The sequence below is a fragment of the Equus caballus genome, chromosome 19 (assembly GCF_041296265.1).
Source record: "Equus caballus isolate H_3958 breed thoroughbred chromosome 19, TB-T2T, whole genome shotgun sequence".
Classification (NCBI taxonomy): Eukaryota; Metazoa; Chordata; class Mammalia; order Perissodactyla; family Equidae; genus Equus; species Equus caballus.
Genome location: NC_091702.1, coordinates 49,567,423 through 49,579,786, shown reverse-complemented (window position 1 = coordinate 49,579,786; position 12,364 = coordinate 49,567,423). Strand labels below are relative to the sequence as shown.

At 46.1% G+C, this 12,364-nt stretch overlaps 1 protein-coding gene across 2 annotated transcripts in view; it reads left to right on the top strand.

Annotated features, from left to right (window-relative positions):
• ARHGAP31 (Rho GTPase activating protein 31) overlaps window positions 1-12,364 on the top strand; it is a 110,420-nt gene that overhangs the window by 80,205 nt on the left and 17,851 nt on the right. For both annotated transcript variants that reach the window (XM_001502618.6, XM_070243744.1), the window contains exons 7-9: window positions 2,476-2,674; window positions 4,778-4,902; window positions 10,531-10,593. In XM_001502618.6, coding sequence (XP_001502668.4) covers window positions 2,476-2,674; window positions 4,778-4,902; window positions 10,531-10,593 — 387 coding nt within the window. The remainder of the gene's footprint in view (window positions 1-2,475; window positions 2,675-4,777; window positions 4,903-10,530; window positions 10,594-12,364) is intronic.

Below are 12,364 nucleotides of genomic sequence, written 5' to 3'. Positions count from 1 at the left end.
AGTGACTTGGGGGTGTTATCTTGGTACAGAGTGGCCATGGTCTCTGAGGATGTGATCTTTGAACTGAGACCTGAATGACAAGAGGAACCAGTCATGTGAGGATCTGGGGACAATGTTCCAAACCCAGAGAACAGGGAGTGTAAACGCTCTGAGGCAGAAAGGGCTCATAGTGTTGCAGAACGTCAGCCAGTGTGGTCTCCAAAGTGGGTGCCCCACCCTAGTGGGTGCCAAAGACCAAAATACCCAAGTATGGGTGTTGGAAGAAACTATGAGAATTTCTTTTTCATCTATTTTTATTGTATGCTTTGTAATTTCTATGATTTTGCATGTTTTCGATTACACATAATACAAGCATAGTGGTATATATGTATAATTTACAAATATATGTGTGTATATAATGAGAGTATACATTAAAAAACTTGTCCTGTATATTTTTGTAGACTACTGGGTGATTGGGTGAGAAGGAGAAGGAAAGCAGATGGAAGGTCCTGGTCGGTCATGCTGGGAGTTTGTTCTCCGTGCCATGGGAAAGCATTGGAGGATTTTGAGCAGGGAGCACAGGATCTCAGCATTCTGGCTGCTGAAAGGCAGCAAGGCTGGAAGCAGGGAGACCAGTTAAGGAGCTATGGAAAGACCTCAAGAAATGGGGTGGGAAACCATGGCAGCCTGGACTACATGTCAGCAGTGGAAAGGGGAAAGTGGCTGGATACAGGATATATATTGGAGGGAGAATTACAAGACTGGCTTATGGGCCAGATGTGGGGGGAGGGGGTGCATCAAAGAGAGGAAAGAATGAAAAATAACTACTTCAGGTTTTGGCTTAATGCAACTGGGTGATCCGTGGTGCCATTTACCAACTTGGAGAAGACGGGAGGAGGTACTAGAGGTGAGGAGCAGAAATCACAAGCTTTGTTATGAAATGTAAAGTTAGAGATGCCTATTAAACACCTAAGCAGAGACGCTGAGTAGGCCTACGGGAGCCTGGAACTCAGGGGAGAGGCGGGTGCTAACCCAAGGCCTCAGACTGTGCAGTCTGTGTTCTGCCCACTGTTCCAGTTGCTTCCAGAGTGATTTAATTTTTTAAGTAAATAAATAATCAACAAAACCATAAATAATCTAGACTCTATGAACAAACGCTGAGAATAAATTAAATTTAAATATTTTAACTTCCTGTGGATTAAGTCGGAAAACTTGGGTTAAAGTCAGAAACTGTACTGAGAAGTTTTCTGGACTGCAAATTTACTGGATGGCATCCTGCTGAAGGACGGCGACGCTGTCCTCCCTGGAAACACCCAGTGTTACCTACTGTCTCCATTTTCTACAACGCCCCTTTTTCAGTAGTTTTATTTCCCTCTGAAATAAGAGACAGGGTCACACTCTGCAAAGAGAAATAGTGCCCTCAAGGTGCTTTTGAAAATTAGGTGAGTTCTGTACCAAAAATGACTTCTTAGTCTTAGTTGACCCCGGTTATCCTTGAGGCTTTTCACACCTTCTGAAGTTACAGAAAACTGGCAAGGTTGCCGCAAGACTAACTAGAGGCAAACTTAGGCCTCTTTTTTTTCACTTAGATCAGGATTTCTCAGCCTTGGCACTATTGACATTTGTGCTGGATAATTCTTGTTGTGGGGCTGTCCTGTGCTTTGTAGGATGTTATCAGCATCCTTGGCCTCTACCCATGAGGTGCCAGGAGCACTCCCACACACACTTAGGACAACTCAAACTGTTTCCACAAATTGCCAAATGTCCCTGGCTGGAGCAAGGGGGTATGAAATCACCCCAAGTTGAGAACCACTGACTCAGAGAAAAGAGATAACCCTGGACACCAGCAATCTGCCATCATCACTTCTATTTCTCAAAAAAAAACCATATAAGGAAGAGGTTAGCTTGCATGCACTTGAAGATGACTGGGTAGTGAGTCAAACGCCACTTATCTTTTAGGGAATAGTATAGGCTGTAAAATGTCTTTCTGTTGCAGAGATATAAGCCCAGGTGATGGAGGGAAAGTACAGGCTCCAACCTTAAATTGCCTTGAGCCTGTGGTCCCCAGCTGCAGAGAGGGGGATAGTCTCCTGCTTTCCCCTAGCTGAGTTAGGCTCCCTCCGTGGCTGGACATTCAGTCCCACCTGGCCAAAGCACTAGGCAGTTCCCAGGGGCAAAGACCCACTGCTGCTGCTCTGGCCCACAGTGAGTGCTCAGTAAATGTTTGTCATTGAATGAATGAATGAATGAATGATCCCTCTCTGAAAAGGCCAGAACTACAGATTACCTCCTGAAGCCCTTGTGTGCCTTCAGCTAGTCTAGCCAGAAGGGTTGTCAGTTTCCTGTGGGCAGCCTCTGCCCTAGACCCTACCAGGCCCAAGAGAAGCCCCCCTGTCAGTAGGTCAGGAATGGAGGGTCTGTGGATGGGGAATCTGGCTGGGCCCAGCACATAGGCCTCCTCCCAGGAGGTCTGTGAGCTTTTCTCTTTTTTTATAGAAAACCGGCCCATCATGAAGAGCCAGACCTTGCCAGCCCTCTCTCCACCCATGAAGTTGGTGAGCCTGGAGGAAGCTCAGGCTCGGAGCCTGGCTACTAATCATCCCGCTCGGAAGGAAAGGAGAGAGAATAGCCTGCCTGAGATTGTCCCTCCCATGGGCACCCTCTTCCACACCGTCCTTGAGTTACCAGACAACAAGCAAGTGGCATTCTTTTGAATTCTGGGAGATGTTTGGGTGGAGGGAGACAGAGGAGGAAGGTGTGCAGTCTCAGGGCCATGATGGCAGCATGGGTTGGGGGTGTCATCTGCGCTGGGGTGTAGGGAAACATTCCAGAAGAGAAGGGAGCTGTCTCCACAACTGTCTCTCACCAGCAGCTGATGCCTTCACTCACTGCCCCAGAGTTAGCAAGATCCCCGATCCTGTAGAGGAGAGCCCGAGAACCGTGGTGGGGGTGGAGTCATAGGGGTCAAGAGTCATGACTGAAATCCTTCACTTCTTAGTTTAGACAAAACAGGCTGGACATTTTCCAAAGGAAGTTTGCTAAAAACAAAAACTCGACCCTGTCACCCCCATCCTCCACCTCCACAGAGCATTACAACAGCCCTATATAGAGATGAAAGGAGGACAAGTTGACAGAGAGTGCCACTCTGGACTGACAGCTGTGGGCTGCACTTGGGGACATGCATCCCTGGCTTCCATTCCCCACCTCATACCTGTCAGAGCCCTCCCTCTCCTCCAAAAGCAAGCAAAACATCATTTTCATTCATAGGAGATTTTCTTTCCTTATTCCTCCCTCTCACTTGTTCTGTGTAACCCTGGTCTCCACACGCCCCTCCTCCCCCCTCCCCCTCACACCTGTGTCAAAGGAGGCAGTGACTGAAGCAGGAAACCTAAATTCTAGGCAGACAGTAGGTGGAGGAGCTGCAAGGCAATCTTTTTGCTGGAGATGGTCATCCTCACTGTTTGGTTCCGGAGAAGAGGTATGAAAGCAGACACCTCAGACCTCTTGTCAGTTCGCTTCCCAGGATGGCAGGGCTGTTTCCCTTTGAGGGGGAGAAAGACCACTGCCACATTGCACAACTGTAGGAGGCAGCTGTCACACTGCATGTTATGGGAATAGCACACCTGGAACTCACCTGGCAAGAAGCCCTCCGTTTCCTGGAGTGCAGGGATGGTGCTCTCTCAAGACTGAGCCCCACTGCTCCTCCCCCTAAACCCCTGGAGAGTTAGTCTCCCACCTACGGGTCAGGAAGAAGTGAATCTCAGAAGGACCTCTGCCTTCAACCACACCTGGGTATGTGACCCTGTAAAATATACCCAAAGTCAAGTGCTTGATAAAACCAGGCCAAATCCAGAAAACACCACCACGCACTGCACGTCTCTCTCTGACTGATCGTAAAATACGCTGGGCTTGAGAACTGGATGTCCAAGAGAATACTGCAGAGAAAAGGTCCCTTGTGGAACCCACAAGTTGCAGGGTTTCTTCCTGGAACTTTATGAAGTCCAATAGCTGGGCCGAGCCAGAGCAGGGCAAGGCGCCTGTGGTGACCCCTGGTGGCGCCAGGCTCTCTGGACCCAGTCTAGCACTCTCCTTCCCCTGCCCCCTACTGAGGCATCAGGGAAGTGGGAGACAAAGCCGGAGACACACTCACTGCCCTCTGCATTTCTCTGCAGCGACCGCTGACCGCAGGGCAGCCTGCCACCCTCCCAGGCCAGACCCTTTTCCAAGTTGCTTTCTCATCCACCCTCTTTCCAGCCTGTGAAAGTCTTCAGCAGCCCTTTCCTCACCTGTGGATATGCCAGCAGTGTGGCCACAGTGCAGGGAGAATAACAAGACTGAGGCCTATGGTCTTGAGTGTTTACTCCCATAAAAAAGAAGTATCTTTGAAAACTCAGGACTGAGTGCTTGCCAGAATTCCTACCAGAATTCCCAGAACTGTGTGGTTGCTCATGACCTCTGAGTCCCCCACCCATCCCTGCCTCTGTTTGCCCCACCCCTGCCTCTAACAGCACGCCTTCGCCCCTTCCTCTGGGGATTGTGGTCCTTTGCTCTGGTGTGGAGACCAGGGTTACACAGAACAAGTGAGAGGGAGGAATAAGGAAAGAAAGCCTAGCTTGGTCGCCTCAGGCATCCCTAGACAGTGTGAGAGGCAGGCCCAACTTGAATATTAGAGAGGTGTTTCCTGAAATGTCAGAGCCATTCATAGCTAAGAACATGACTGGGGTAGTCCTTGTCAATTTAAATGTCCCGCTGAAGTGACTAGTTACTAAACTAACCTTTTATGGCTTGGCTCGTTCAGAAGAAAGCTCTCCAGTAAATCGAAGAAGTGGAAATCAATCTTTAACCTGGGCCGTTCCGGATCCGACTCCAAGTCAAAGCTGAGTAGGAATGGGAGCGTGTTCGTGAGAGGACAGAGGCTCTCAGGTGAGACTCAGCAAGCAGTTATGTTTATGAGATGGATACTTTTTCCTAATTCTGCTTCTTAAGTCTTTCGTTTTGTCGACGAAAATAATCCATAACCAATTTGTAAATGAAAATTTGGGTGAGTTTATTCTGAGCTTAAATCTGAGGATTATAACCCAGGAGAGTCTTTCCACAAAGGAACAGAGCACTACAAAGAAGTGGGGGTATACAGGGTGGTTATATACCCTCAGAGAGTATGTTTCACATATGATTGAAATGTCCCTTTTACAATAGTCACGAGGCTGCTCTGTCAGCACAGTGACTGATGGAAACAGCAGCTAGGCCTGCTGTCTCAGTGAACCCTGCGGGGTGGCAGGTCCGTTGCCTCAAGCTGGGCAGTCACAGATGAGCGCTGCAATCTAAAGAAAGTTCCCAGCCTAAAGAAAGATGCTTAATTTTTAAGGAGATGCCAACGTTGGGAGGGGGAGGGAAGTTGCACCTTTATCTCAAAATGTCTAAGCAGATATACAATGCATGCTCAATGGCCACAGTCAGGCCCTTTTGGAAAAACAAAGTCAGGCCGAATTAGGTTTATACCAAATGGCTTCCTCATATACGCCAATATATCCTATTGCTTGCCATTTTTATTTGTCAGTTTGATCACATCAAGCTACCTAACCCTGAAACAGAAACTTATAAATTAACTAGGGAGTCTTTTCTTTCTTTTAGATAATTTTAGATTTGCAAAAATGGTACATGGAGAACCCATATACCCTTTACGTAATTTCCCCAAATGTTAACATATTACATAACCATAATACAAAGATCAAAGCCAGAATATTAGTATCAATATAATACTATTAAATAATTCACCATCTTCATTCATATTTGGCCAATTGTCCCACTAACGTCTTTTTTCTGGTCCAGGAACCCACATTGCATTCAGTTGTCATGCATCCTTAATCTCCTCCTGTCTAAGACAAGTCCTCAGTCTTTCTGACCTTGACACTTTGGAAGAGTACTGGCCATTTACTTTGTAGACGATACCTCAGTTTGTGTTTGTCTGATGTTTTCTCATGATTAGACTGAGGTTATGAATGTTGTGTCTGTCTCAGTGTGTCCTATCAGGAGACACATGGTGTCAACATCTTATGGCTGGTGATGTCAACTTTGACCACTTGGTTAAGCTGTCTACAAGGTTTTGTCCCTGTAAAGTTACTATCTTTTCCTTTGCAATTAGTAAGTATCTTGTGGGAGATATTTTGAGACTATGCAAATATCCTGTTACTTAGCATACTTTCATCCATGACCTTTAGCATCCGTCAGTGGTTCTTGCCTGCAACAGTTATGATTGTGGTGTTTGCCAAATGGTCATTGTCTATTTCCATCCTTCCTTCTACATTTATTCATTGAACTCTACCGTAGGACGCTCTGACCCCTCTCCCCCAGGGTCAGGTCATGATTCTCACGTGGGGATGCTGCCCTGTGGGAATTCTATCTGAGTCGTGAATAGGAATTGATGCAGGAGGAACTGAGGGAACCACTATACAGTGAGGAACATAACCAATCCAGCTGAATATTATGTCAGAAAGAGAAGATTCAAAAGAAATTTGCCATAATGACCTTTAGTGTTATAGATTGAAGGTATGATTTTTAAAAATGGAGGCAATAGTTGTGAAAACAAGTTGAAAAAGGTAAATGTACAAATGCAGTGAGGAAACCTTCACTGGTGGATCCTAGCTGGGGGGGGGGGGGGGGGCAGGGGGGAAGGACCACAAAAGATAATTTGGGGGACAAATACATTGAATATTAGAATTGTAGATTTTCATCATGTGCAAGTGGTTCTTAGGAGATAGTGCTAAAGTTGAAGTATTTAAGGCGAGGTGTCAAAATATTGAAATGCACTTGCAGATGATTCACCAGAATATAGGCAAGCAGATATAGATAAAGATATATGGCAAAATATATATATTTTAATAAAATAAAAGATGTAGATAAAGATAAAATATACGGCAAAATGTCAATTTAGGTGGTAGGTTTAGAGGTCTTCAACTTTTCTGACTATTTGAAATTTTTAATAATAAAGATTTGGAGGGGGAGAGTAATGCCTTTAGGGAAAATAAGACATAAATATTTTTAAGGACATTCCTCGAACCCAGTGATAATTGTATGCCAAGGATCATAAAGTGCAGATGTTAGAAATCTTCGAGTTTCCCTATTAGAGTCATGAGTAACGAGGGTGTAGCTGTTACGATGATTCAGCTTGTAAATAATAGCAAATCCAACTCAATCAAGTCCTGGAGGAGAAAGAACGTCATTTCTGGCAGCTTGTTCCTGAGAGCAAAGATCCTTCTTTCCCAGAAGCCCTCATTCCACTCCCCCGCTGTCTCAGTTGCCTTCACTGAGTCACAAGGGTCAATCTTTATGGCTAAGGGAGTGCCCTGTGCTGATTGGCTTAGGCCTGGGTTCCTGAACCAATCACTGGCATGAGGAATGGGATTACAGCCAGACGCACTCAAGAAATGCAAGGACTCCGTGAGAAGGAGAAAGGGAAATAGATTCTGGGTAGGCATCTGCAATATTCATTATAGGGGGAACCATGTCTTTCACAAAATGCAAAGATAGCTCAGGTGAAGAGGGGAAGTTGCCTTAGGCATGGTAGATCAGATATAAATCAGAAATTAGGATTCTCAAAGGAGCATTTCAGGGGAGGAGTACCTGGCAAGAAACTCCTGATCTAATAAGAGATTTGCTTAAGCACATCAAAGAGAGAATTTCAGTTATAGAATCAGGGATACAATGAAAGAGGTTCACCAAGTAACGAAAAATCAAAAACAATAGAACAAAACAAACAAGGAAAAAATGAAACAAATGATTTGCCTTGATCTGGACTTAGGAAGATTTCCACCCCCGTGTGCTTTTCAAAAAGAGGAAGTCCAAGGTGCCGGATCAAACGGTGGTACATTCACAGAAGGCACAGGATGTCCTGGCCAGGGCTTCTCTGCACAGCTGCACCTCAGAATCACCCACAGGGTGTGGTTCACACCCACAGCAACTTGCCTGAGGTCTGTGGTGAAGTCAGGGTGTTGGTAGCGTTTAAAAAGCTCCCAGGTGATTCTGATATGCATCCAGGATTGAAGGCCACTGGTCTGATACCTCATGAACAAACTAATCAGAGATAGATCACCAAATTAGCTGAATTTTGAGGAGATGCAGGGATGAAATTAAAGAGCCATCAGTGTCAATACAAGGGGCTCTCTGTGACCTTGACTATTGCCTGAGTGGCCACTTTTCACCAGAGGAATGTTTCTGGAACCCTAGAAACTAAAGACTTGGTGGGGAGTTGTGGGGGGGCTGCTTTATGGTCATGATCCCCCAGCGTGGTCTCTGCAAGTGGCGCATGGGCTCACTATCTGTTGAAATATGCATGTGAAAAAAGTGAATCAGTGGATTAACATATTTAAATAATTTTTTAAATCTTGATAAAAGCTCCATAATTAAGAGCATTTAAAAAATTGATTCACCATGAATAATATTGGAGATTTTTGGGGGGAGCAGGGCAGGTAAAAGGGTGTTTGTTTAATCATATTTAGGAAATGGAACAGAAATGGAAAATAAATGATAAGAAAAACTGGGATATTGACTGAAGGAAGACACATAAACTTTGGAGTCTCCCGGGCACCAGTGTACTGGAATTTGTATATCATCAAACAGGGAGAGTCCAGGGAACCCTCCAAAGTGAACTCCTTTGAGCAGGAAAATCCCAAAGCCATAGGGATAATCTAAGAGAAGGGCCTCAAGGACCCCAGGGCTGCCAGAAAACTGGTGAATGCACCTGCATGAGGCCAGGCCAAGGTCCCAGACAGAAAAATATAATCTAAGTGTAGTCATGGGCCAAGGAGCCCTGTGCACTTAGTTACTATCCAGTAAAAGGGCCAGAGAATCCTTGGGGATTGTTCCCAAAAGCCACAGCTCTGATGTGCTGCTGTGGCCACCAAGGCAACACGGAACTGCATGGTCATAAAGTGGGTCCCACATGACAGGTGAACACTGATGGCCCTGCAGACAGAACTGTTTCCCATCCTCCACGACACTCAGGGTCACCTGGTCACTGCCCCTAAAGGCTGACACACGAAAACCAGAAGAAGTCCAGAAACACAGCCCCTAGAAAATAGAGGCAAATCTCGTCTCAGACACATGAATGAAGGGGCGCTGGCCAGGCCGTTTTAGGACAATAAGTCAGTTTGTAAACTTGTGGACATAGCAGATCTTGAAAGGACAAGAATTCTGGCCCACTGCTGGAAGGAAGGAGGTGGAAGGCCATCTCTGCCCTTGGAGGGTTTGAGTGAAGATGGCTGTGTCCTCCCACAGCACTGTGGGCCCCAGTGGGAGAGAGGCCCTGAGCTGGGGAGGCCAAGGGGCTAATTCAGAGCCTCTCAGAAGGAGAAGACTTTGGAGCAAGAGGGAAAAAGGGGGAACTTTCAAAGAGGGGAAAACAAGTGTGAGTTAGAGCCCTATTTGGTGTAGGGCCAACTCTGAGTGTTTCTTCTAGAACCATCTCCTGGCTTCCCCTTTGTGGCTGAGCCCTGGCCTTTACTAGGTAACACTGACAACGACAGGAGAGATAGTAACTTTTTATTGAGCATTTATTCTGTTCTAGGTTAGTACAACCTAACTACTTTATGTGCATTACACATTGAATCCTCACAACAGCTCTATCTTGCCTCATTTTACATACGAGAAAACTGAAGTTTAGAAAAGATAAGCTGCTTATCTGAAACCACACAGCCCACAGGTGGCAGAGATGGGATTCAAAGCCACGTCTGTCCGAATCCAGAGTTACCTGAAAGGCTACCGGTCCTAGGGCTCCCGCTTGGCTTCCAAACTGCCTTCTCTCCCCACCCAGCAAGCTTGACTTGAAGGAACTACCTTCCAGCCAATTCAGCAAACTGATAAGACATGATGTTCGTGAAAGTGCCTCCTCCTGTGCTTGGAATACTAAACCACATTCTTCCAAAAACCTGCTCAGGTGGCTTCCAAAGATGCATAGAGTACACCAGGCACATCGTAGGCGCACAAAAAAGCCTGGGCTACTTGGGATCTGCTCCAGCCTGAGGGTGGCGGGTGAGACCAAGTGGGGAGCAACCAGTCCGCAGACCTAGGAGCAGAGCTGCACATGGGGAGCAAGGTGTCTTCACCTCTCCTGGGCCCTCTCACAGGTTGTACCAAATACCTGGGTGCTGACAGATGTGGCTGCAGCAAGAATCCTGCTCTCCCCCTGCCAAATAGGCAGGGCTGCCTGGAGCCTCATGGGTTCCACCCCCTTGGATCAATCTTTGAATCCTTTATGTACATTAAAATTGGGTTCAGGACTCCTCATTTGCTGATAGCTATTTGGCAAAATGGTAATTTACCTTTATCTGTAAAATGTTAATAAAACTTTGATCTACAACTGCCGTGTTTTTATAAGGTCAGTCCCATTAAGAAAGTAGGAACAATCTAAGAGCGGAGTAGGGGAATGTTTTCCAAAGGGGAAAATGATAAATACTTTCCGAAAGAAAGTTCTCGTGTACTTACAGGCTGAGCTATTGTTCTGACTGCTTCCTCTTCAGGTGCATTCATCAGGGTTATTTTTTCTTTTGTCTTTAGTGGAAAAGGCTACTATCCGCCCAGCTAAAAGCATGGACTCGCTGTGCTCAGTGCCTGTGGAAGGTGAGATTTTTACATTCGGACTCGGAACCTGGAGCCTGGAGCTCCCACACCAGAGTGGCCTTCGTAAGCTGCTGGGCCTGCTCGTCTCCAGTCACCTCACGCCCAATCCCCCAGTCCCGACAATCCCCCAGTCCCAAATCCCTTCCTGACCCTTCCTGACCCCAAGGGGTTCACAGAGGCCTCGCGTGACCCTCCTCTACTCTGCCTGCCACACAGTGAGGCCTCAGGAGGTGCCCTCTCTCTCCAGCCTTCCTCTAACTGCAGCTGGAGATGACAGACAGCATTTCACATTCAAACCTGAACCCAGGCAAAGCTCAACACCTTTTGATGAGTGAACTGGTTTTTTTTTTTTAGGTTAGTTTTTTTTTTTAGTTTTTTAGTTTAAATAAATCGGAATTTTAAAAAAATGCGTCAACACCTAAAAGCCAAGGCAGAGGAGGCTTCCCCCTGGGGAATTAAGAAAAGTCAAGCTCTGGTTACTCAGAGTTTTGCTCAGAGTTTTGTGCCTAGATGCTTCTTTGTCTTGAATTTGCTTGTTTCCATAGGCATTAGCTTCATCATGCTTGCAAAGTCAGGATTTTGAGTTTGTAGATTCATTCATTCATTCATTCATTCACTCATAAACATTGATGGGCACCAGCTCCACGTCAGGCACATGTGAAGGATGACATCCCTTGTTGGAGTAGATGTGCACATACAGTTGCATGTCAGGTGACACTGTCACCAAAGTGTCACCCCCCTACGTTGGTTCTTAAAGCTCCACCTGGAAGTGCTGACCTGTACCTGCCTGTCCCTCTTGCTTCTGTTTTTGTGAAGTGGCTAAAATGCACGGTGGCAAGTCAGAAGGCACAGGGCTTCCCCAGCAGCAGACTGTTCAACCTCCCCCACATTTATCCCATGACTTCCCAACCTCTTTAATAGAAGACATTTTTCTCAAACAACTTCCAAAAATTAATTCTAAACTTGTAAAATATTCAGTGAGGTCTTTTTAAGCTGACTCGATCCTTTTAGCATTTTCCCACCTTTATATTCCTCCATTTGCTTTGGTTTTGAAACCTCTCGGGGGAGTTCTTGCCCGGTTTTAGGGAATTTAATATTTCAAAATCCCAGTCACCGTGTCTGTGGGCGTTGGGGGGGTTAGCCCACCTTTCTGGGTCTCAGTTTCTTCACGTGTTAAAGGACATTATTAGGCTTCCCCCACCGAGTGGTCATAAGAATTTTAAACCCAGGGCCGGCCCTGTGGCCAAGTGGTTAAGTTCGTGTGCTCCGCTGCGGCAGCCCAGGGTTTCGCTGGTTCGGATCCTGGGAGCGGACCATGGCACCGCTCATCAGGCCACGTTGAGGCAGTGTCCCACATGCCACAACTAGAAGGACCCACAACTAAAAAAATATACAACTATGTACCAGGGGGCTTTGGGGAGAAAAAGGAAAAATAAAATCTTAAAAAAAAAAATAAAGAATTTAAAATCCATTGCTGCCTAAGATGTCCAGCATAGCACTTGCTGTCTAGTTGGGAATTATTTCCAGGTCCCTGGCAACTCACTTGTCATCTCCCAGCTGATTTATTTCCCATAGAGATTTTTCTTTGCTTTGCTTTCACTTCTAAGTCAGTCAGGAACTCGCTGCTCACAGCTGTGCTTTCTAACATTTAGTTAATTTGCTTTTCTAGTTTCTCATCCTCTGAAGGAGGAAGCCTGGGAAAAGGCAGAGAGGTCTCACTGAGAAGAGCCTTCATTTCCTTGCTGGGAAATCAAACCCCTGTTTGGGTCCA